Source organism: Paroedura picta, chromosome 6, assembly GCF_049243985.1.
Source record: "Paroedura picta isolate Pp20150507F chromosome 6, Ppicta_v3.0, whole genome shotgun sequence".
NCBI classification, from domain to species: domain Eukaryota; kingdom Metazoa; phylum Chordata; class Lepidosauria; order Squamata; family Gekkonidae; genus Paroedura; species Paroedura picta.
Genome location: NC_135374.1, coordinates 75612682 through 75639223, shown reverse-complemented (window position 1 = coordinate 75639223; position 26542 = coordinate 75612682). Strand labels below are relative to the sequence as shown.

At 44.7% G+C, this 26542-nt stretch overlaps 1 protein-coding gene and 1 non-coding gene across 2 annotated transcripts in view; both read right to left on the bottom strand.

The window, feature by feature from the left end:
* RS1 (retinoschisin 1) overlaps positions 1-22195 on the bottom strand; it is a 32834-nt gene extending 10639 nt beyond the window's left edge. The window contains exon 1 of the mRNA XM_077344253.1: positions 19806-22195. Coding sequence (XP_077200368.1) covers positions 19806-19860 — 55 coding nt within the window. The 5' untranslated portion in view covers positions 19861-22195. The remainder of the gene's footprint in view (positions 1-19805) is intronic.
* An 810-nt stretch (positions 22196-23005) lies between these two features.
* TRNAV-UAC (transfer RNA valine (anticodon UAC)) lies at positions 23006-23078 on the bottom strand. The gene has a single exon. It is a non-coding gene; the product is annotated as a tRNA-Val (tRNA).
* Between the last annotated feature and the right edge of the window lie 3464 nt (positions 23079-26542).

The window sequence follows — 26542 nt, the reverse complement described above, 5'->3', positions numbered from 1 at the left end:
TCCCACCTCCCGCTGGGGGGTACTGCTGGAGAGCACCAAAGGTGTGCTGGCATCAGAGTGGCACGGCAGCCCCCAAGGCAGCAGCCGGGGAGGAGGACAAGGAGGAGCCGCGGCCCAGTACCGACTGGTCCACAGACCGGTACCGGTCCTTGGCCCGGGATTTGGGGACCACTGAGCTAAACCATGTGAGGAAGGCTGAATTAAAACGACTCTTCCGCTCTGATTGTGGCCATGTACACATACAATATACATACGTATATAATATACAATGGATAGTTCATCACAATATACAGTAGTTAATACATGTTAAAACAATGAAAGCCAAAACTAATCATCCCAATTTCTTTAATTAGGTTTTTTAAAATGAAAACTCATGGAGGAAACCAATGTGAATAATAAAATATGAAAACCACCATAGTTAAAAACCAGGCATTGACTTGCAGGTCTACTGTCTTGGTCAGAAAGACGCGGACACCGGTATGGCATTACAACAGGCCACAGCTTTATTAAACACAACATAACCCATGGTGTTGGCAGGACAAGGAGAGGACTCCCCCTTTTGTGGTCACCGACCACACACCCCCTACCCATCAACTCCAGCTGTCTGCATTTCCTCATGCAGCCCTGAGCCTGGCCGATGGGCGATTCACTGAGGGAGATGATCCCCTCAGGGTGCCGAAGGAGGCGTAAACCTTCTTCGGCCCACCCTGAGCCATCTGGCCCTGCGAGCCGTGCTAGCCTTCCCCAGCCGGGTCAGGCTTAACTCACAGTTTTTGGCCACCTCAATGAAGGTCCCTCTCCGGTACAGGTGCCCCTGTCCTGATTCCGCCTCAAATTGGGTCCTCTCCTTGTGCCTCCCCGCCAGCTGTGACAGAAATTAAACAAATCAGAAATTAGACTTGTTAACCCATAACATGAAAAGAGGGAGGGGGGGTGGGATACGCTGACTCGGCTCCGGGCGAAAAGGGGCGGGCAGCGCGCACGAGGCTGCTTAAATACCCCCGCGCTCCGAGCCCCACCCCAGTCCGGCACACGTGCGTGCGTGCGCACGCCACCTCCGCCGCTGCCGCTCTTTTCCTCCCCACCCGACCGCCGCGTCAACAGCGGCTTGGTTGATGTTCTCAGCCGCCTTTTGACTTGCAGGTCTACTGTCTTGGTCAGAAAGACGCGGACACCGGTATGGCATTACAACAGGCCACAGCTTTATTAAACACAACATAACCCATGGTGTTGGCAGGACAAGGAGAGGACTCCCCCTTTTGTGGTCACCGACCACACACCCCCTACCCATCAACTCCAGCTGTCTGCATTTCCTCATGCAGCCCTGAGCCTGGCCGATGGGCGATTCACTGAGGGAGATGATCCCCTCAGGGTGCCGAAGGAGGCGTAAACCTTCTTCGGCCCACCCTGAGCCATCTGGCCCTGCGAGCCGTGCTAGCCTTCCCCAGCCGGGTCAGGCTTAACTCACAGTTTTTGGCCACCTCAATGAAGGTCCCTCTCCGGTACAGGTGCCCCTGTCCTGATTCCGCCTCAAATTGGGTCCTCTCCTTGTGCCTCCCCGCCACTAGAGCAGGGCCAACTGGCCCTGCTCCCGCCAACACCTTCTAACCATGCCGCGAGCGTGGCCCTCACGTCGTGGAGCCAAACTTCCATTCCCCAGTCCGATAAATGTACACCATCCGGCCTGTAAAAAGTCTCGTCCTCCTTGACAATGCCGAAGTGGTGTATTACCCTGGCCCCACTGACCGCAGCCCATTTCCCTACCGCCCTATTGATCTTCCTGGCGGATCGGTTAACTTTGCCCACAGAGCTCGCCCCACGCCAGGCACGTCTCTGGACAATGTCCGACCAAATCAGATGCGTGTTCGGCAGCAACTGCTGCAGCGCCGCCAGGTCCGTTTTTATGAGGAACTTCAGGTCTACTCTTGTCATCTTGGTCAGGTCGTTGCCTTTGAACCAGTATAGTTTTCAGGCAGTCTTCTAATGTGTAGAGCACATTCCAGTTGCCCAGTCTATTAAAGCTATTAGTTATTGTGTTCTTTATCTCCCAGCATTTCAACATATATTTATCCCAATTATCAGGCACAGTAATCTCATCCTCCAAATTTCAGACCCAGCCAAAAAGAGAAATTGTCTCTGTTTCATAGGCATACAAGGAAGTGTTTACCCAAACACAAGAAAGCAGGTAACAAGACAGAACAAGCAAAACCTGTCCAAATAACATGCTATCGGGCATAGGTTGAATGCAGGGCATGTGGGGATTAGTGGAGGTAGGGTCCATCCTCCAAACTCTTCATTTGTTCTGCAGTATCATGAGGTAGTTCCTTCTGTATTTACATCATTCAACATCCACATGTTAAGAAGGGTGGCAGAGGAGTCTATTTTAGAACTGAAATTGCAGCCCACCAACCCCCACCCCAGGTCTCTAATTCCATTCTTTGCTACATTCAGCATTTCAGCATTTTTCTTCCAGGACTGACTTCCATGCTTGCAGTGAGCCTGGCTGGGACCAAAATGTGAAAAGCAATCAAACATGGCCTGGGACAGAGTAGGGTTAGGTCCTTGACTGCCAGGCTGGAAGTTTGCTGGGTGACTATGAGCCAGTTGCAGACCCTGAGCCTCAGCTATCGCACACAGGACTGTTGCGATGATAAAAATGGAAGACTGGAAAGAAAGAAAGAAAGAAAGAAAGAAAGAAAGAAAGAAAGAAAGAAAGAAAGAAAGAAAGAAAGAAAGAAAGAAAAGAAAGAAAGAAAGAAAGGAAGGAAAGGAAGGAAGGAAGGAAGGAAGGAAGGAAGGAAGGAAGGAAGGAAGGAAGGAAGGAAGGAAGGAAGGAAGGAAGGAAGGAAGGAAGGAAGGAAGGAAGGAAGGAAGGAAGGAAGGAAAGAAAGAAAGAAAGAAAGAAAGAAAGAAAGAAAGAAAGAAAGAAAGAAAGAAAGAAAGAAAGAAAGAAAGAAATGTTGTGTTTAATTTACCCTGAATTTCAAGTAAATAAATAGAATTAATAGATACTCCACCTTTCCCCCACCGGTCTGGCATGCCACTTCGCAGCTAATCATATAACCAGTAAGCAAATCAGTCATTCAGCTGCTGATCACAATGTTGATTTTTAAAACAGCCATTTGGTATTAATTTAAGTTAGTGTTGTTGATGCTCTTTTGCACCTACCAAATATTTTCACTGTGGAGTTTGCAACATCTTCTCTTGAAAGTACAGTGTACTGCATTCTAAAGCTGGCTAGTCCAGAAAGGAGAATCTTGATTGATAAAAAAGACCCAGAGTGGGTCCAGCCCCTCAGTGCAATTCATATAACTGCATGTCCTCATGAGATGGATCACTTCTCTCTCTCCCTCCCCCCCCTCACCTTTGGCAGAGGAGGGGACCAAGAAATGAAAAAGGATGGGCCATAATGTAGCTGTTGCTGTCCTGTAGCCCAGTGAAGATAGTTGTGGACAAGATTTAAGTCCTCAGTTTGTCAACAATTATCTGAACAAGTTGTTTTTAGGTGCGAAGTTGTGTCCGACCCATCGCGACCCCATAGATAATGATCCTCCAGGCCTTACTGTCCTCTACCATTCCCCAGAGTCCATTTAAGTTTGCACCGACTGCTTCAGTGACTCCATCCAGCCACCTCATTCTCTGTCGCCCCCTTCTTCTTTTGCCCTCAATTGCTCCCAGCATTAGAACAAGTAGGTGGATCCTAAATGATTATTTCCCTAAACGCATATTATAGATTTTCAGAAATGTTGTCTTATATCTGGTTCTCTAAAGGCAACTTGTCACCAAAGTTAAATCATAATGGAGCCTTGAATTAGGGCTAGGCTAAATTTTCATACTCAGCCACTTTTTAGACAATGCTCAAAAAATGCAACTACTGTTTTCTATGTTTGCACTTCCTGAATGATTATAGTACCCCGAAATCACATAGGAATGTGATGATGTCATTTCATTGTCAATCAGATTTGTCCTTCATATAAACAGCCAGAGGGGAGGAAATCATCATTAAATCTACTAATAGCCTGGCTACTTCCTGTGTGGACGATAAAGCCCCCTCAATGGAGCTATAAAGCTATGTACTATACTGGTTGGAGTTAACCGTGGTTAGCTAGTCAGATGAGGATCTCAGAGATCTTTATAGCAGCATAAAACTTGCTGGGTGACTTGACAGAGTCTCTCTCCCTCTCAACCTAACCTACTCTGCAGGGTAGTTATGAGGCTAAAATGGAGTTGGGAAGAACAATACTCGTTGATCTGAGCTCCTTGGAGACAGGGTGGAATTAAAATGACACAGACTAATTTTCAAGCTTATCTCACACACCCATGCATGCATGCACACTTGTTTCTCTGTGATGAATATTAATGTGAAAACTGGGCAGACATGAACCTCAGGGAGCGTTTAGAGTTTCTGGTGTCTCAATTCAACTGACCTCAATGGTCAGATAAGCTTCTTTTTCCATGATATTCAAGAAGCAAAGCTGGAGTTCAGCAGAGCATTTACAACTGTAGTATGGCTGCAAGGTCAAGAGCAGCAAGCACAAGAAATTTTCCCATATACAGATTGATCTTGTGAAACATCAGCTACAGGTTAGGCTATGTAGTAACACAGATTCTAATGGAATCTAAATTCCATTAGAAAGCATGCTCTACATAGTTGAGTGGTCATTGCTCAGACCAGAATAGCCTAGACCAGCCTGATTTGATTAGATCTCAGAAGTTAGGCAAGGTCAACCCTGGCTAGTACTAGGATGATAGACCACCAAGGAAGCCCAGAGATTGCTACTTGGCAATGACAAACTACCCCTGATAGTCTTTTGCCCTACAGGGTCAGCTGTGACTTGATGGCAGTTTGTATACCATGTCCATATAGGTTTTTGTTTTGTTTTTCAAATATATTTTTTAATTTTTTTAATTTTTGTTATATATATTTTTGTTATATATAAAGCGTTTACAAAAAAGTTGAAGAAAAGAAATGAAGAACCAGCTAGCAAAGCAAATATTGTTCCATAAGAGAGAAATAATATAGTACTGTCTTAAGAAACAGTAGGGTCAATACCCATCACATTATCAATTACATACTTGGTCCTATCCTAAAAATTAATACTAGCTATCTTTCTTAAGAAAGTCCAAGTAATAACACCATTGTTTGTCGTACTCTTTAAATGGTTTCTTATTAACCATGTTAGTAAGTCTTGCCATTTTTGCTAGGTCTGCTAATCTGTCTGGCCATAGAGTAGTTGGAGTCTCCGTCGCTTTCCAGTGCTTCGCCCACACCAACAGTGCGGCCGTAGTTGCATGAAAGAAGAAGATTCTGGAAGAACTCGGTAAAACGCTTGGATGAAAGCTTAACAACATAGATTCAGGATTGAGTGGGAACCGCATTTTCAATATTTCCTGTAACACTATATGTATTTTGGCCCAGTAAGTTTTTGCTTTCTCACAATTCCACCACATATGATAAAAAGAACCAGTTACTTTATTACATTTCCAGCATTTATTATCAAACCCAGCTGAATTTTTTGCAAGAACCGTTGGGGTGATATACCACCTATAAAACATCTTGTACCAATTTTCCCTTAACATCTGACTGTTAGTTTGTTTCAGAATTTTGGACCATACTCGTTCCCATTCTTCCATGGCGATAGTAAAACCTAGATTTTGCATCCATTTGATCATGCAGTTTTTGACTTGTTCTGATTCAGTTTCATATTTCAGAAGTAGTTTGTAGATCTGTCCCTGCAGGTGCGGTTTGTCCATATAGCTGAACGTGAAATTTCAGAATGGATATCTAGTAAGGCCGTGGCACTTTAGAAGTAACAGATTTCTATGGCAGAGGAAGAGGGAGATGAGACAGCTAGAACGAGTGCGACGAACCTACAAGAACATCTCATCGCATGCTTATGAGGGCGTGTGAGATGGCAGTGAAAGCAGCAAAGTATGACTACTTTGCTGCGGAATTTGTGTCTGCTAGCTCTCATCCAGCCCAATTATTTAGAGTAGTTTGGACCCTTACTGCCCTCGAGGGAGGGCATCAAAATAGTAGTCAATTGGAACTTGGCTGTGAGACTTTTGTGAGCTATTTTGCAGATAAGTTATTGTTGTTTCACCGTGACCTTACAGCCACAGTTTGCAAACTTGAAGCTCCATGGCCGTTACGGGGGATTAGGTTTGATGCCTTCAGGCAGCTCTCTTTATCCGAAGTGGACAAATTGCTAGGGTCAGTGAGGGCAACCACTTGTTCCCTTGATCCCTGTCCATCGTGGTTGCTTAAGACCACTGACCCACAGATAGGTGTTCCCCTGAGGGAGATTATAAACCTCTCCCTTACATTTGGAGAATTCACTCAGCGGCTCAAGGAGCTAGTGGTTTGCACTGTTCTGAAAAAAACATTGCTGGATCTGTGGGACCCCGCCAGCTACCGCCCAGTATCGCATCTTGCGTTCCTGTGTAAGATAGTTGAGAGGACCGCCATGGACCAACTCCTAGCATTTTTGGAGGAAAATTCGGCCCTTGATCCATATCAATCTGGCTTCTGTCCTGGCCATGGGGTGGAGACTGTGCTGGTTGCCCTGACAGATGATCTCCAGCGACATCTGGACCAGGTAGGGTCGGCCATTCTCGTGTTATTAGACCTATCAGCTGCATTTGATGTGGTTGACCATGAGCTTTTGGTTCATCGCCTCGCTGATACTGGGATTGGAAGAGTGGCTCTTAAATGGCTAACCTCCTTTCTACCTAGGTCACAGAGGGTCGCTGTGGGGGAGGAGTTATCTGACTCCTTTGCACTCCCATGTGGGGTGCCACAGGGAACACTGCTCTCCTCGACGTTATTTTATTTATTTATTTATTATTTCGATTTATTCCCCGCCACTTCCGAAACCAGCTCATGGCGAGTTACAATTTAACAATTCTACAATTTTTTCAAAAAGTATTAAAATTGAAATTGCTTAACACAGTTTCTCTAAAATTGTCCAAAAAAAGCCCCTTCTGTGCTCTGAAAGAGAGGAGACAGATGAAAACATGTATTTCTAAGATGAAAATCAAGCAGATGGACTTAGGCAGGGAGGCCAGCTAGAGTGCCCTGGTGCATTCCTCACCACAGTGCACCTCCCGGAGCGATGCCTCCCCTCCCCATTCCTTTGGGTCTGCCGTGCATGGCAGGTGAGGTCATAACTCCAGCTGCTCTGAAACATGCCTCTCTGGTATTGCATCCTCATGGGCTCCGGCGCTTGAAGCTCATGAGGTCCGCCTAGATGGAAGGCTCCCTCACAACATACTCTTTATTTGTGCCTTTAGGGGGAGGGCGGTGCGGCGCCCCTTCGAGAAAGAGACAGCCCGCAGCCCGGCAGGAGGCTGGAAACTGCAAGAAGCGCCAGCCACCCACCCATCTGGAAGGGGTCTTCCTGCGGCAGCCACGCATCTCGCCTCCCGCCGGGCTGTTTGCAGACGAGCCAGACGGCCTCCCGCCTGCCCCGCCTCCTCCAACTTGGCCCGGCCCGCTATTTAACATCTATATGCGTCCTCTGGCCCAACTGGTATGGAGTTATGGGCTTGGGTGTCATCATTACGCTGATGATGCCCAGATCTCCCCCCCAGAAAGATTTGCCAGCTGTTTGGAAACAGTGGCTGGATGGATCAGGAGGAGCCGCCTGAAACTCAACCCCTCCAAGACGGAGGTACTTTGGCTAGATCGAAGGGGGCAGGAACAAGAAGCATGTCTTCCCTGCCTGGACGGGGTGCAAATGTCATCTGTGTAAAATGGAGCTCTTCTGTCAGGCATTTGTCTGAGGCCAGGTGGTGGCCCGGGGGTTAAGATCGGGCCCCTCTCCCTGGGGGGGGGGGAGGCCAGTATTAGACTGGCCTGGTTCCTCAGATTGTTCCACCCAGACCCAATTATCCATATGCTCCCTTCTGCTCATACAGTGGACCTGTGTGGGAATAGTTATTAATCGCCATCATTATGACTGAGTAATTGTTTATGGGGTTTTAATGGGGGATTTTAATGGTTTTAATGTATTGATTTGTAGTGAATTATTGTGAACCGCCACAAGCCAGTCATACAAATTGAATAACTAATACTAATACTAATACTATTAACAATACTAATACATTCCACTGTGATGTACATTTGTCTGCTAGAAAGAGCCAATGGGTGCTCACTTTACAAATGGGACCAGTACCTGGATAAATATGGGGTTTAAATAACATGCTGATATCCATGTGTAGTCAATACAACATGAGAATTACTCAAACATACCTATAAAGAAAAATCAGGTGTACTTTGTACATGGATTGTTCGTGTGTCCCCAGTAAATTGTGAACTGGGCTTGTACAAGCAGTGTGAATTGTGAACAAAAGGAAGACTGGTGATTCTAGGACAAATTGTACCCTTCCTTCCACTTGTTCAACTTTTAATTCCTTTCAGTAGTTGTATTTGTAAACCATTTCAGGTATGATTTCCTTATACTTCTTCCTTTTAAGTCAATTAATCTGCCAATCTACATTTATCCACATAATACAGATGGAAGTAAGAGCAAAGGTTTTTGGGTGGGAGGCATACTAATTTTATAATGCCCTAAAACGTTTATAGTATCCAAATAGCCAGGAATCCACCGCAAATAACATAACTTAATCAGTTAAAATTTAATTAAACATCTAGAAATCACTGAGCCACTAGATAAAGATACTCATCTGTTGTCAACTCGTCCCATCTGTTTATGCTACCAATGATACCACAATCGCAGATGTGTGCATGTGTGTGCACACATACACACTCACACAGAGTTTGCTGAGTTGCCACAAATGTAGATTTTCCCTACACAAAACAACCGACCCCACTAACATTATGGTATCATTGAGAGCATACATGGGACGACAGATGAGTAGCTCAAGCACAGCGATGATGCTAGATTTACAAGGGAACGATTGTGCCATTTATTCCAGCTGTTGTATGCATTACTGAGTTCACTGCCATGGCAGACGTACCCTAATCTGGCACTCAAACCCTAGGAGGTGCATAAATGTACCAAGATGCTATGGGGAAACGGGAAATAAATCTGCTTCCCAACAGCATTGAATTTGGGGCCAATAACCTGTGTGGAAACAGCCTATATTAGTACTCCAGTCAGAAGACTTGTCTGTGATTTGCCTTTACAAAATGTTACATCCATCATGAGGTACGACTTCCCACTCACCCACCTCCATTCACTTTTAAATTTTATAGACATAAGGTCCTCAAGGCATACAGATGATGGAATAAACACAGGTCAATGCTAGACAAAATCAGGCTAGAACACAAACATTTTTTGGGAAATAGAAGAAAAATGACAGAAAGCAACTGCACATGAAACCCAAAATGCTGATGCCGGCTTGTGCTAATGGTAGAAAATACCAAGTTCTATCCTCCTTGCACTGCTTCCCTCCCAAGGAAATCCCAGAAACATCCTTAATTTGCTACTGACAAAAAGAGGTAGAAAGAGTAGCTGCCAGAATAAAGAAGGGGGAGGAGTTTGTTTTGCTCACTTTTAAAACATAAAGCCCACCTGGGATGCTTCCACAGAGCTTTTTCCCTCTCTGTCTTTGGTTTCAAACTCACTGGAGTGCTTTCCCCCTCCCCCTCCCCCAAGCATACACGTGACATCATTCTCTACCTCTCCACTTATCAGGCTTTCCCTGACTTCACTAAACTATCTCTTCAAAATGCTTTTATATGACCTTTTCAGAAAGAATTTAAGACCATACATGTTAGCCTGCCACCTGGATGAGGGAAAAACACTTGCCCACAGTGGCACCATTTCCCTCGCTTCAGCCCTTTATGGCTACTACATCAGAACATTTTGAGAGTTAAGAAAGAATGCTATAACACTACAGCAATTGCTATTGGTAAACAGCAAATATGTAATGGGTTATTAGGATATGAAACAAAGCTTTCTATAAGGAGTCCATCCTATCCTATAAAAGTACAAGGTAAAAAATGTAATGTTAGTTTGCTGCCACAGACACATCTTAGGACATACAAGAACCAACAAAACACATCAACTTAAGTAGGCACATATGTCGAAGGAAAGTATGTTTCAGCACAATCCTTCACTCGAATGAATTCAAATGTCCTGATGCAGCAGATATGTGTGTACATGCTGCTGAACTTGGAGATTTTGCTGTTGTTGGAAGGGTCAACAACAGTGTGAGCCTTTACAGTACTGATGTACAAGTTGAAGGGTGCCTAGAATCAGCCTGCGTCTTCCTTCAGCCCAGCATGTGATTGACACTATCAAAGCTAGATGGGTAATGTTTCCCTGATACATGCTGGGTAGATCCAGAAGGACCATTTATGTGCAGCATACATGGCAAGAAGAGGAAGGTTATATTCAAAGACTTAGGAGAAGTTACAGTCCCAAATAGCCATGAAAACATAAATAACAAAAATAAGCAGGAAACCACAATCAAAGAACAACTATAACGTTGTCAGCCATTTTAAAGACAATCCACATAGATACAAGAATTACCTCTGACCAGTATGTACATGAGGGGAGAGGTAGAAGAAAGAAGATTAGACACACAGAGGAACAGAGCCTGCTGAGGGCAAGTCAGCATGGTTTCTGCAAAGGGAAGTCTTCAGCAACCCTCTGGAGGTCTTTGTGAAAATGAACAAACATGTAGATAATAATAGTGACCCTGTAGATCAGCCTTTTTCAAACTTTTGACCATGGAGGTACTGCTAAAACATATTTACAGTCTTCACAGTACCAGGAAGTGGTATCAGTTGGCCACACCTCCCTGCCACACCCCCAGAAGTGAAAGAAGCCTCAACTGGCAAAGGTTTAAATGGTTTGGGCCCTTTCCTGAAAATAAAACAGCCAATATTATAATGCTCCTGTATTGATCTATGGCCTCATTTGGAATAGTGTGTACAATTCTGGTCACTGTATCAAAAAGTACACTGCAGAACTGGGAAAAGCACAAAAGAGGACAACCACAATGATTAAGGGGTTGGAATACTTTTTTCCCATGAGGAAAGGCTGAAAAGAAATGAGGAAATAAAAGTTATGACTAAGGAGAGACAAGACAAAGGTTTCACAAATTATGTATTAGATACAGAGGACAGAAGCACTCACATCTTCTGTACCATAAATAAAGCTGGACAGGGATGGTGGGAGGACTCATCATGTACCTGATTGGCTGTCAATCCAACAAGCAGCCAGCCAGGTAGGCGGTCCCACCACTGATCGGCTGCCTGTCCAATGAACAGCCAATCAGGTAGGCTGTCCTGCCCCGGGCCACATTCTCCTCCACTGCCAGCCCACTCCACTCAACTGTCTGTGAGAGATAAGGCAGCCAGCGAGCATGAGGTGGGAGGAGGTTAGAGGGCCTGGGACTGCAGCTGGTACTGGACCCTGGGGGAGAAAGGAGGTGAGCCTTGGCCTTGCAAGTGCGTGGGGGGTGGGGAAGACCATGAGCCCTGCCAGCGCTCCCCCCTGCCCCCAAAAGGCCCACTATGGCCTCTCCAGCCTGGGGCAGGCCTGCCCATGGTGGGGCAAGGGAGACAAGGCTAGCTCCCATTATATTTTAAATTACAATGGGCTATTTTGCTAGGGATATAATAAAATACAAAAACAACACACACACACACATATAAAGTTTTAAAACATTGATGAAATATCACCATATATGATCATGCCCTCCCCAATGGCCAATGAGGAGCCTAGAGGGGATAGGAAGGAAAGGGGCCCTGGTAGTTGTGAACACAGATGTGCTTCCCAACCATATTGTGTATGATGGTGTCATTTCTGGGGTTTCTGGAAGCCTGAAGAATGTTTCAGCGGTTTCTCAATGGTAAAAAAAAGCTGAGAAAGGCTGCTGTAGGGGGTAAAGGCCAGTGGCCTGCCTCTAGTTTACCTTTTCCCTGAGGGTGGTTAATCTCTTGGTTAGGTTTTATCTACAATCATTCTTGTTCTGCTTCAAAAAAAACCCCACTTGTTTCTCTGGAAGGCTTACACAATGGATTTCCCCAGAAAGAAACATCCTAGGGTGAAAGTCACTTTGTCAGGGAAAGTTACATCACATGCCTTCATCAAAACTACTTAATCACAATTTGATTGTGTAAATTAGCTATGCCCTGAGATAAATTCATGTTCCAATCATGAATTGAATTAATTAGCCATGGGAAGTAGATCCCAGGCAAATTGACTCTTCTTAGTCAATACCTTTATCCGGCTGGCTGTTTTTTTCAGGGTGGAAGGGAACAAAGCAGCCTTCATAAAATAAATGCTAAAATTATCATTGTGTCTGACACAAGGCAGTCAGGATCCAGAGACAGGCTAATTTGGGGTTGCAAGGTTATGCGATTAACTTTGACAGCCTTGTCAATTCAAAATCCTTAGGACAAGCCTCATTTAGAAATATCCAGAAGTAAGGATTTCTGTGTTACAGATACAATTTCCAATTAACTGTAAAAAAAATAGTCTAGAGGGTTGGGTGGACTTCCGGAAACGTTGTTGTGTGTGTCCCCCATCCCCCCTGAAAGATTTTTAGTCACTTAAATTACTCATTTCCTTCTGATGTGTTTGTATTATCCATATGTGTTGAGACCTGGTGAAGGATAAAGGGTTGAAAACTCCCAGCTTGGAAATTCCTGGGTATTTAGGGGTAGATTCTGGGGTGTGGAAGGACCTCAGTGGGGTATAATGCCATATACTATAGTCCATATTCCTAAGCATCCATTTTCTCTAGGGCAACTAATATCTGTACTCTAGAAAACAGCTGTATTATTCACAGTCATCCAGGACATGGACAGACCCCACATGGAGACTGACAAACCTAGACTCAAGCAGACAAGTCAAGCTACTTGTTTATGTTTGCAGTTAATCTGACTTTCAAAACCCCAAAATAGATATTTAAATACTTGAACATGAGTAGAACTCATCCACAAGTCTTCAGAAGAAATACATTGCTGTTAGAAATGTAATCTTTAAGTCAGCAGACCAATCACTCAAAGCTTTAGTAATATCTTTGGATCACTTTAAATGTTGAGGCCAATGTAATAATTAGGCCCAAGAATTAAAGGCCCATGGGTTCTATGATTATGGATTCTGTTATGATTTTGAGAGAACATCAACAGACAGCTGTGTTCTTAATAAAGGTTTATTAAACTGCCAAATGCAGGACCAGAAAGGTAGAGCTCTGTCCCCTTAAAACATTTTTCCCCAGGAACATAGTTCCATTTTACACATTTTAAAATTTCATTCAATAAATCTATTAAACAAACTGGGCTAAATTCCGTTTAACCACAGAACTGAATTCAGTAAACTGATAAATTGATACTAGAGTGGGGTCTCTTGTGTTGTTACTCAGTTACATAATAAATATAATAAATAAATAATCCTTAAGGCATGTGGGTCTTCTTCACATGCGCTATTAGCTTCTGGTCCTGGTTCATCTTCATTCTGCTGATCTTCTCTTTCAGCAGATTTAGTCTCTGGAGGTCTCTTTTTCTCTTCTGTACTCTGGTCCATTAGTGCTTGTGGTGGACTGGTTAGGCTCAGGCAACCCTGCAAGGGAATATTTCTACACAAGATTGCTATCTTAAATAGCAACTTTCTTAAATAGCAACATTGGGACAGTTTTCACAGCCGATTCCACCTTACCCTTACTTTGTAGCTAAACTGGAGCTGATGCATGCTGGTTAAACTCTTACTTCATTGCACATTGTTTAAAGTCTTCTGAGGATAACTGAGGTCCATTATCAGAAAATACTATGTCTGGAATGCCATCTTTTGGAAACTAAGCTTTCTGAAAATGTTTGACAAGGTAGCGACTTCCCAAAAGTTGGAGTAAAAATCTACAGAGACTAAGTACTGCTGTTTCCTAAAAGTAAAGAAGTCAGCTCCAAACTTTTCCTATGGTATGGGGGGTACCTCATGAGACAGGAAAGTCTTCTGTTGCCAGTTGTCACTGGGTCAACAAATATTAAATGCTGCTATCAAGGATCATAGTTGAGAATTTATTCCTAGGCAATAATGTTGTCATTCTAAGGCAACTTTCAATTCTCTGCTGAGAACCATGGCTTCTCTCTCTCTCATATAAACTCCTTAAGGCAGTGGTCGGCAAGCTTCCGCTTGGCACGGACCGCTGCTCCGGAGTGGGCAGAGAGGGCGGCCCGGGGCCGCGGCTTCCCTTCCCGGCCCCTCCGGGCCGCGAGCTAATCGGCTGCTTTGGCGGCCGTTTTGCTCGCGCCTGGTGAGCTTCTAGCTTCGGGGGGGGGGAGGGAAGGAGCCATGGCCCAGTGCTGAGGCCTTTGCAGCCTGGCGCCGGGCCACGGCCCACGGGTTGGGGACCACTGCCTTAAGGAAAGTGTCACAGCTGCTTTTTGCTCTGGGGAAATGACCGCATCCTGTACATTCAGTTCAGTTTTAACTTGAAAGTATGGCTCCATTCCTGCTGGTACCTGATGTGTTCCTTCAGGCTATCGTTTTATTATTGTTGCCTTGACATTCTTATCTGTGGCTTCTTGAAATTCCTGGAGTTCCTTTGCAGATATGAGGAAAACAGTGTGGCATACTGATGGATCTGATATTCTGGTCCCTCAGTTCAGACTCACTGCTATTAGGCATTTATGTTCTACTATGGGTGTCAGGTAGTACCATCTATTGGCCTGGACAACATTTGATCTCACCATCATATCATTGTAATCACATCAGCATTTGCTGTAATCCTTTTGGAACACTCAGGAAAGGTTTTGTGATGAGGTTTGTGGTCTGAAACATGGTTTGTGGTCTGACTGTCTGGCCATAGGTATATCGATGAAATAATTCCATTCCAAAAACCAACATTGTCAGTTCTTTCTCAGTCTCTGGTAAGGCTCTGCTTGCCTATGGATGGTCCTGCAATAAAACTGCACTGAGGCCATTTTCATGTCAATCTTATTGGAGAGTTAACTGTTGCGTTAAATGTTAATACTATAAGGTTGATCCAGTAGGCATCAACTGTTTCGTGAAATCAAAAGTTGCTGCTGCTGCTGAGTCCCCCAATCAAATGCTATATCAGGCTTGGTAAGATGCCTCATGGGTTCTGCAACTGTAGGCAAATGGGGACAGAACTGGGCTAAAAAAATGGCCATTCCAAGAACGCACTGTACTCGTTTCAGAGCTTTTGGATAGCCACGATCTTATGGGGATCTGTTTTTAGTCCTTCCGCTGTGAGATGTCCTACATATGTTACTTTGTGCTGTTTTAGTTTCATTTCCCCAGCATTCCACTTAATATTTTTGTCTCTGCACCTTTGAAGGAAAGCAAGTAGCTCCCAGTCATGATCCTGTTCAGGTCCTTTGTCATCTTGTGCCTCAGCTGCTAGGAAAATATCATCCAGTATTATTTTTACTACAAATAGTGCTTCCAGTGATTTTGTTAGTCATCTCTGAAACACTTTGAAAATCGTATCTTCCATCAAGTTCCATTCAGCATCATCATCAGTGCAGTCCAGTTATTTCTGAACATCTGCAATGTTCCTTGGAGTTTTTTTTTTGTCAGGGGGGCAGTTGATGTTATCATAAGACATCTTACTAAGCCTGATACAGCATTTGAATGGGAGACTCAGCAGCAGCAATTTTTGATTTCATGAAACAGTTGATGGATCAATCATACAATATTACCATTCATGGCAGCAGTGATACTATTAACTCTATATATTAGAGTTAAGATGCATAAGAAACTGAGCATTAAATGTAGTTAAGTGTGGATGAAGGCAATTGGTATGACCCGTGAATAGTGGCAAATTAGCATACAGCATAATAAAGGAATTTACAAACAAACGCAAGAACAATGATACAAATATGTGTTGTGAGATAAGAAACCAATGTCTCTGTGAAGCTCTAGGGGGTCCATTGTCTTGAGTGTTGTTATAATTTGGGGGTTTTCTGCACGCCATAAATGTAGCGTCATGCTTACCCTGTGAAGATGCTATATTCCGGCTGCTCTGCTTGACGTTGCCAACTTCCCATGTCTGGCCAGCAAACTGCTTACTACATCCGCCATTTTAAAGCACTAGTTGAGGAATCGCAAAAAGTGGATTCACCAACCTAAAAAGTGCTATCACAGGACGGACAACCAGCAGGCCACCCGTGAAAGAAATGTATGGAGGCGAAGAAGTGCTACATCCGCCTCCGAAGAAGTGCTACATTTCGATTTCACACAGGTTACAATTTAACACAGCCTCACCAATGCAAGATTCTCATTGTGTGCCTGGGAAACTCCCCCCACCCCCAGATTGTCCGTGCCTCTATGAATATGTGAATAGGCGTTTAAATGAATCAGTATAATTCGGCAATTGCTGGAAGTGCCAGAAGGGAATTGGCTGCCCAAACTGATTGACAGTGGTAGGCAGGCCAAAGCGCAACAAGCCTAAAGCATGTTGCTCCCATTTCTCGCTTTTCCGGAAGCAACTGAGGAGTGCAAGACATGCGAAAAGCAGCCAGAAACATGCAAGACAGCTGTAGAGGTGTGGAGTGCAGTTTTCTTCTGCCGTTACCATGTTATGGTTTTCAGAGGGCATCAAAAATAATTCAAGATGTTATTGAACAGCTACATGCAGACCCAGAGAGGTGGGGTTCTGTTCCTTTAGAAACCTTCTCTCAGGAAAACAGTTCCTTTTACCACAGTTCCTTTTATCATGCTGCACCTTCCAGGGTGGAATGAGAGATAAAAGTGGCCCTGGAAATGGTCCTGTCTTCCTGTCTTCCAATCTGCTCCTAGCCCTGTCCCTGAGAGAAAGAGACAGAGAGACAGAGAGGGCAATAGGTTCACCATGACTTCTGCCTACCTTAGCTTTCACTTGCCAATATTGTGCTGTGCAGGGTTTGCTGGCTCAGTTGCCTGGCAACTAGTGGAATGTACTGGGGAGACAGAATCTCAGGAGAAAACTAAAAAGAAAAATAAGACTGTGTCTGCTTACAGGAAGTTCTGACCACAGCATTCCTGATGAGTTCTTGAGCTATCCATATCACTTCTGGGTAGTTCTAGAAAACACCAGGAACAGGGGAGACGCAATTAACACTGCTATGCATCTGCATAGCAGGAGGAACAAAGCAAGATGTACATAAGAACTGAGCACAGCATTTTAATTTATGCTATAGGATGTAAAAGCTACCGGAAAAGTGTGTATCCAACCTTTGCTTGAAGACTGCCAGTGAGGGGGAGCTCACCACCTCCTTAGGCAGTCTATTCCACTGCTGAACTACTCTGACCGTGAAATTTTCTCCCCTGATATCTAGCCTATATCATTGTACTTGAAGTTTAAACCCATTACTGCGTGTCCTTTCCTCTGCAGCCAACAGAAACAGCATCCTGCCCTCCTCCAAGTGACAACCTTTCAAATACTTAAAGAGGGCTATCATGTCCCCTCTCAACCTCCTTTTCTCCAGGCTGAACATTCCCGAGTCCCTCAACCTATCTTCATAGGGCTTGGTTCTTTGGCCCCAGATCATCCTCGTTGCTCTCCTCTGTACCCTTTCAATTTTATCCACGTCCTTCTTGAAGTGAGGCCTCCAGAACTGCACACAGTACTCCAGGTGTGGTCTGACCAATGGGACTGTGACATCTTGTGATTTTGATGTGAAGCCCCTGTTGATACAGCCCAAAATGGCATTTGCCTTTTTTACCGCTGCGTCACACTGCCTGCTCATGTTTAGCTTACAATCCACAAGTACCCCAAGGTCTCGTTCACACACAGTGTTACCTAGAAGTGTATCCCCCATCCAATAGGCATGCTTTTCATTTTTCTGACCCAGATGCAGAACTTTACACTTATCTTTATTAAATTGCATCTTGTTCTCATTTGCCCATTTTTCCATTGTGTTCAGATATCACAGCTCAGATCACACATCCAGCACTCCAAATTGGTTTTTACTTGCTCGGGCAATGACAGTTTCCCTAACTATAGTAAATTTGATTACGCTCTACATTTCTACCCGAAGAAGTCATGGCTTACAATCACACTCTTCATTGCCTTCCTTGGATCCTATATTTTAGGATACTAGACATACGCCCTGGCTGTCTTTATGAAGGTCAGAAAATAGTGTGCTCAGATATTATTAGAAGGAACTTATTTGTGTGAATATCCTGTAATTCCTTTATGCCGATAAAGGTACTCTGAATCTGGATCTGAATCCTGTAGTTTCATGTATGGTGCTGTAAAGCAACATAAATAAAATAATCAACCAGAGGGGGAAAGCAGGGGGTGGGATCCTCCATAAGCTGCAAGCCAAATTGAAAAGGACTCCTAAGCAGGTTACTACAAAGAACAAGATAATTGCTCCCAGCTTAGGTGAATGACCTGACAGGACCTCTCAGGATGGCAAGTTAACATGATTATCTCTACATGAAGAGACTGGTGGGAATTCTTCTAAAGAATGTTGAATCACTACAATACAGCACTAACATGCTAGGGAAAATGTCCAGGACACGATACCTTAACCATGAATAGTGGAATAAGAAACTTGCCACTTGCAGTTGGAAACGTGATTAGTGTTAGAAGCATAGAAAGCGTTCCTCAAAACTCCCCAGATGTGGGTAACCCAGATGCAGCAGTGCCAAGGGCAATGCTGAGAGACAGCATCAGAACAGATCCATCCTCAGATACTGTGAGCAAATATGACATTTGTTCACAGACGAAAGGCTTCCCAAATAAGAGGAACAAAGCACAGAATGTGATTAAAATGCTTTGATTTTGAAAGAACATAAAGTTCGTCCAGCACAATTAAAAAGAAAGACAGGATATGAAAGTTTTGCAGCATAGTAAAGTCACCTGCAATTTGAATTAACTAATCTTTCTAGTTTTGGCTCAAACATGCCAAGAAAAATTAGAGATTGGTCGTATAACTTTACAAAGATTTGTAAAGTGCTGGGCAAGGATCTGGCACAGAACAAGCAAAAATCAATATTCCTGTGTCAACTTATGTACCCCTGGGACAGGAGCCAAGGCCTACAAAGCGAAGAGTCCACATTATTAATTCAGCACAAAGGGATGAATTAAGGTCAAAATGATTCCCAGATTCATTTCGTTTAGCTTCTGCAGATATTAAAGTTTAGCAATTACTTACCAAATGTGTATTTTAATTCTTTCATCATTCTATAGTGTATGTGATTGGCTTTAATGAAGCCTTTCTCTTGTGATTTTCCTGCCCAGCCTGGAAAATTCTGGAAAAGGCACTTTTAGAATTTTAGAAAAAATGCACTTTCTGCCAGGAAGTAAACTCTATCTTTGGGTACTGATCATCTTAACAATAAATTATTATTATTACTGGTCAGAGCCCCCCAAATTACACAACTAGCTCTTTGAGGCCAAGGGACCTTTACAGTGCTATCCTAAACAGGTCTGTTCAGAATCCTACTCAGGTCTATTCCATGGGGCTTCCTTCCAAATATACTTAGGACTGCACTTTTAGACGTGTTTTTCTTCATTAGCAGCCCTAACTGTACCTGGAAAATAACTTTTGAAACAAGGATGAATTTCAAGAGTAACTGGCAATATGGCATGGTGAGTCACAGTGCCCTCTATGTTAGTGGAAGCCCTCTGTGTCTTTGAATCCTGATAATCTCTACCGTTCTTTTTTTTTTTTTTGATACAACACCTTTTAAAACATTGAATGCAATTCATGAAACACACTGGTAACCCTAGAGACAGAAATAATGCTGTCCAAGCCACACCAGTTGCAATTACCTGTATCCAACCTAGAATACATATTGTTTGTTTGTGGAAGGGTAACGAGTAACAGGGGATGACAATGCAAAATTCCCACAAGCACAAGCGGTGCTTACCTTTAGACCCGACAAGAAGACACAGAACCATACTTCCTATCTTGAAATCCATCATCTTTATTTTCTTTCCCCTTTCAGTTCTATCTAGGCGTGCTGTGTGCTCCAGCGTTCTGAAAATGGCTGAGATTAATTTAAGCACAGACACCTTAAGCACCTTACTCTCTTTAGCTCTTAGGGGGGTTACTCAACAGCACTAAGACAGCTGATAATTTGCTATATTCATCCCACTTAAATTTTGAAGGAAATATCTGGAGTTCCCCCCCCCACCCGCAATTTGAGGAGTTCCCTTTAAAAAACAAACTCCTCTGCTGAAGAGTATCTTCAAGAAAATTATACACAATAATGAACCCACATTGAATGCACACAATAAGATTAAAATCCGAATGTTACTGAAAGTTAATAAACAAACATTAGAATGGGTATAACGGGTTATAAAATCCCTTTTCTTCCCCTAACTCTGATTCATATGTTCATTTTTTTATTCCAGAGCTACTCATGTTAGAATGCAAAGGGAAACAAAGTACATTATTCTGCTGCTTTGGGCCTAGTCGGAAGTCAACAAAAAAGGGAAATCTTTCAAAATGTAAAAGAACATTAAAGCAGCACAACACGAAAAGATGTTGGAGATTTATGTGGGCAAGGAGGCTTGCTGTGATTAGTCATTTTTAAATAATTGCCCCTATCTGAGTAATCTGACATTGGGCGCTTTCATTGAAGGAGCATATAGCTATGATGGCTTAAAAACACACACAAGAGAGAGGATGGCAGAATGCTCATCACAGCCATTCAAGCCCACTAGTGTGATGCTCTGCCCAAGTCACCAGAATTTTCAGCAGACTGTTCCAGTTTCTATCATCAACTATCTACATCCCCCATGAGACAAAGGCACAAAGTGGTCATTGCTTTCAAGAAAGCTGGTGCTTAGCATACTGGTGTATGAAAACTTTTCAAAGCCGGATTTAGATTCAAAATCCAGCTCAGTCACTGAGATCAAGGGGTGATCTGGGGCAAATCACTGTCCATCTGCTTAGCCTACCTAACAAGGTAGTTGTGAAGCCAACAGCAGAAGGCCAGGGCCATGTTTCCCTGAGCTGCTTGGAGAGATATATCTAATAAACAAAGAAATATTTTCTGCAGCTGTTTTTAGAAGAAACAGCCACAGAAACAAAGAGCTTTTGTATGTTCAGTTGAGCTGTTTTGCACAGGTACTTCTGACTCTAACAAGATCAAACATACTGTATTTGCCGGCGTATAAGACGACTGGGTGTATAAGACGACCCCCCAACATTTCCACTCAAAATATAGAGTTTGTTACATTACATTACGGTACTATGGGCCACTATGGGCAGCTATGTCTATCCCAACTGAAGTGCACCCGGCGTATAGGGCGACCCCCCCACTTGGAGGCATGTTTTTCGGGGGGGGGGGAAGTAATCTTATACACCAGCAAATACTGTAATTGTGCTTCACTGCCCATTTAAAGGCGCAGGCTTAATCGTTCCTTCTTCCCCATTCAAATGCTCAGATTTGGTTAAATCAGCCTATGATTTTTAAAGCCTTGATTTTTTTTTAAATGCATATATTGTGAAGGTTGCAAATGCAACCTGGTATGATCACAATATGTTGCCACTGATAGTTCCTAGAAAATTTATTTCCTCCCCTCTAGGGTTGCCAGGTTTCCCCAAGCCAATACTGGGAGTTGGGGTGCGTGTGTGTGTACTGTTACCAAATCCAGGTTGGGAAACTCCCGGAGAACTGGGAACGAAGACCTGGGGGGGGGGGGGCAGGGACCTTCGAGTAGCATAATGCTACAGAGTCCACCTTCCAAAGCATCCGCTTTTTCCAGGGGAATCGATCTCTGTAATCTGGCGATGAGCTGCGATTCCAGGGGATCCCCAGGTCCCACGCGGAGGCTGGCATCCCTCCTCCGCCGCCTCCGCTTTGATATCCTGCTTGTTTTCACTCTTTTCTGCTGGCCTCTCCTCTTCCTGCAATAATGGACAGAAGCAACCGGCGTCTACTGATCTAGCCCTGTTCGGGGCACAGCCTAATCTGATTTCAGAGAATCTCCCAAGCGATTGTATTAGAGGCCGCCAGGACAGGACTACCAAGGTGGTCTTATCTTTAACCCTGGCCAGAAAGACAACCATGCTCCTCTCCACGGGGCCAAGAACACCACACTCTTCGCCACAGAGAGCCCCCCATGGGGTCTGATTCCCCGGACTCACGGTCCCCGCCTCTCCCGCCCCCGCCCGCAGCGATTCTTCTGGAAGAGGGCCCTCCCGCGCCGCCTCGGTCGGGCTGCTCTGCGTCCCCTGCAGCTCAGCGCCTGCTGCGGGGGCGGCCTCCGCCGCAGCCCTGCCTTTGCCGCCGCGGAGCAAGCAGACCGGGGGGGGGGGGGGGCTTCTCTCGCCGGTGCTTCCCGGCTCCGGCTCCGGCAGAGGCGGGTGTCCCCCAGCCCTTGGAAGGCTTTCCCGGAGTTCGTGGCCGCGGGATGCGGGATCCGCCAAGGCCGCCGCCGCACGAGCCAGCTGGTTGGCTGGGCTGAGGCTGGGCAAACGAGCCGCTCTTTTTGCGCGGGTTTCCTCCCTCCCCATCCCGAGTCTGACGCGCCGATTCCCACGTCCCTTCTGTCTGGGCTGGCGGATGGGAGCGGCGCCGGCGCCGGCGGCCGGTATTCAAAGGAGCCCGCAGAACTCGCACGGGGGGCTCTGCCGCGTGCACGAGGCAGCCGCCCGGCGGAAAAGGGCTCCCCGTCCCAGCATTGGCCGGCCCTTCCAGAGCGGAGAAGAAAGAGGCGGTGGGAAAGGGGCCGGCGGAGCAGCGGGTTCGGCGCGCCGTCTCTGGGGAGGGCGGGTGGCCAGTCCGACGGCTGGTTCCGAACTCGTCCCCAATACTTGATTCCATTCCGGGGAACAACACATGCAGTCGACTTTAGCAAAACGTGTCTCTGACCATGTGCAGAGTGCCTAAATAGTGCTACGCCTTTTTAGGTCGAATCCCTGGGCACGGCTTCCAGGCTGCTGCCTTGACCCTCCACAGAGTCCTATTTTGTTCTCGGTTTGGTTTGCAAGAAAGAATTCACTCAAAGGCGGGGGGGGCGGGGCGGGACCACGAGGCGGAATTTACAAGGCTCTTGTCGTCTCAGCAATTGTTAGAGTAAAAAGGTTCAGTGAAATAAGATTTTACAAAATAACCCTTGGTTCCACTGGGGCTCGAACCCAGGACCTTCTGCGTGTAAAGCAGACGTGATAACCACTACACTATGGAACCACACAGCACCTGAATGTTCCGCCAATCCTCTTCTGCAGTATAGTTGGCATGCGTCTGATGCTTCCTGTTTCCGGATAGGTCACATTCCCCGCCCACTTCTGAGAAAAGAGGAGCTGCCAGCCACCGGGACAGCGCAGAGGCTGAGGGAAGGCTCGTTTCCACTCCCGCTGATCCGTTTTAGTCGTGACTGAGCGCTTTCTTTCCAGCCGTGGATTTTTCTTTACAGCCCTGTATGTACGGTCTCCTTCTATTCCGTGTCTCCTTTGCAGACGCTGTATAAATCCACAGTCAGTGTTTCCTCCTATAAATGGCCTAAGAAATGCAGTTATTCCGGATTACACGGACAGTGAGGCCATTCTCGCGACCAAGAGATTGTACGATGTAAACGTGGCCAGATCCCACCGGCGAGGCTATTAGCTGAACTAGAGTTTTTCACACAGAAGCAAAGCGGTGGTGATACCCCCGAAAAGACGGAAACCTCGAAAAATTATCTGTGGAGTGATTTGCACTATACAAATAACCTGATATTTGCATTTAAAAAATGAGAAATGATCAAGAATGCTTATCTGGGCAGTAAAAGATGGGACGTACTAAAACTAGGGACAGCGACTGCCCATAGACAATACATGATTGCTCATAGAGAATACGAACCTGCCCATAGGGAATAATGGAAAGCAGGCAAAGGACGCCTGCTCATGGGGAATATTGGAAAGCTTCCCTGAGGAAATCTGAGGAAGAGTGCTTGCGCTCAAAACCTCACGCCTTGAATAAATCTTTGTTGGTCTTAAAGTTGCCACTGGACTCTGATTTTGTTTTGTTGTGCTCTTCAGACCAACACAGCTACCCACTTGAATCTGCCCATAGGGAATAATGGAAAGCACGCCTGCCCATAGGAAACAAGGAAAAACATGCCTGCCCAGAGGGATTAATGGAAAGCACGTCCCCTCATAGGGAATAATGGAAAGCACGCCTGCTCATCTGTAAACCGCTCCGCAGAGCCCTGAGATTTCAACTCCACAACAACCTGTGTGGGAGACCTTAAATGTTTCTTCTCCTCAACCGTGTCCAAACTCCATAGGAATCCTTTCTGCCTGGGCAGCTAATCTTTATACTCTGCAGATGAGCTGTAATTCCAGGCCCCACCTGGAGGTTGGCTACCCCTGGGTTGGAGATATTCCTGGAGGTTTGGAGGAGGGCCTTAAAAGCATACAATGCCCAAGGAAAAGCATGGTTGCCCATAAGAAACAAGGAGAAGGATGCCTGCCCCTAGGGAATAATGGGAAGCACACCTGCCCATAGGGAATAATGGGAAGCACACCTGCCCATAGGGATTACTAGAAATCTTGCCTGCCCATAGGGATGAATGGAAAGCACACCTGCCCATAGGGATGAATGGAAAGTACACCTGCCCATAGGGAATAATTGAAAGCACGCCTGCCCATAGAAAGAAGGCAAAACATGCCTGCTCATGGGGAATACTGGGAAGCACGCCTGCCCATAGAAAGAAGGCAAAGCACGCCTTCCCATATGGAATAATGGAACGCAGGCTTGCCCTTAAGCAGTAACAGTCATAATACTTTAGAATAGGACATATGTGCTAATAAGGTTGCTTATTGTATTAGAGATTAATGTGTTTTTATTGATGATTAAAGCAAGGAATTAAAAGTCTTGAACAATTTCAAGTTATTGTTCCTTATTGTTAGCCTTTTCGTTGATACATTTCCCAGTAGTCACTACTTTTGTCTTCTTGATGTTCAGCTGTAGTTATGCTTTGGTGATCTCTGCACTGGTTTCAAATCTTCAGTCGTTTCTTACAATAGTGTGGTATCATCAGCACATATGACTAGTTCCTTCCACCAACTTTCTATGTAATTCAGTTTTCCTTCTCATATAAGGAATATAGATTGAAGAGATATATAAAATACATCCTTGTCTGACATCTTTGCCAATACCATTTTGTTTCTCTCTATTCTGAACTAACTGTAGCCTCTTGTCAAGAGTACAGGTTGCTCATTAAAACAATCAGATGTTGTGGCACATCTATTTCCTTCAAAACCTATCATAGCTTTTCATGATTAACATATCAAAAATTCTGCTACAATCTCTGATTTACTGATTTCTTCTGAAATTAGAATAATAGAATCATAGAGTTGGAAGGGGCCATACAGGCCATCTAGTCCAACCCCCTGCTCAACGCAGGATCAGCCGAAAGCATCCTAAAGCATCCAAGAAAAGTGTGTATCCAACCTTTGCTTGAAGACAGCCAGTGAGGGGGAGCTCACCACCTCCTTAGGCAGCCTATTCCATTGCTGAACTACAAAATATTTTGTGTTCCAGCGTCTAGTGTAGATTTGTAGTATAATCTCTAGTTCCTTTCCATTTTCTGAATCCAGCATGAACATGTCATTTCTTGTATATAGGTTCTTTGTTGTAAGATTTTGAGCATCTCTTTGCTTGTGTGAGAAATTATTGCAATGTTCCAATAGTTGCTGCAGTCTTTGATGTCTCCTTTTTTGAATTTGAATATATGTTGACTGTTTCCGTGTTTTTTTTCCCATGTTCATTATGGAAACCATCAGTTTCCATGGTTGATGACTAGCATAACTGGCTGTTGACAGCAATATATGAGATTGTGCCCTAATGCCCTCTCTGCCTCCATCTCAAGCAAGTGCTCCGGCAAGAAGAAATAAGATCTGAGAAATAAGAAATAAGATCTGAGATAGAGCGATTTTGGAGCAAGACTCGTGATGAAGATTCAAGAATATCTTAAAATATGTTTATGAGGACCTATGAGATGGCAGTGGTAGTCATGAAAAGAGACTCGTGATGAAGATTCAAGAACATCTTAAAATATGCTTATGAGGACCTATGAGATGGCAGTAGTAGTCGTGAAAAGAGAGTTCTATGCAACCTCCATTCCATCTGCAAGCTCATATCCAGCACAATTGTTTAGGATGATTCGGTCTCTTATCACCCTCAAAGAGGGGCATGCACATTATAGGCAATTAGCAGTTAGCTGTGAGGCATTTGTGAACCACTTTGCAGTTAAAATTATATATATAATTTTCAGGGATATATATATATATCACTCTCTCCTATCTATCTTATTTGTATACCAACCTCCCCGAAGGCTCAGGGCAGTTTACATCAAAAAGGAATGATACATCTACCTCAGTTTATAATAATATAATAACAATAAATAACATTATGGAATGATAGAACACTGGGGAGAACAATGTCAACACGTACTGATGGCCCAGTGGGATGGGCAAGCCTGCAGTGATGGTTGTAGGAGGGAGGCTCAAGGATGCCTGATGGGAAGTGGTGGTTCGGGTCAACCTCAACCAAATGCCTGGTGGAGAAGCTCCCTTTTGCAGGCCCTGCGGAACTGTTCAAGTTTTGTCAGGGCCTTGATATCCTCTGGGAGCTCTTTCCACCAGGTGGGGGCCAGGACAGAAAAAGCT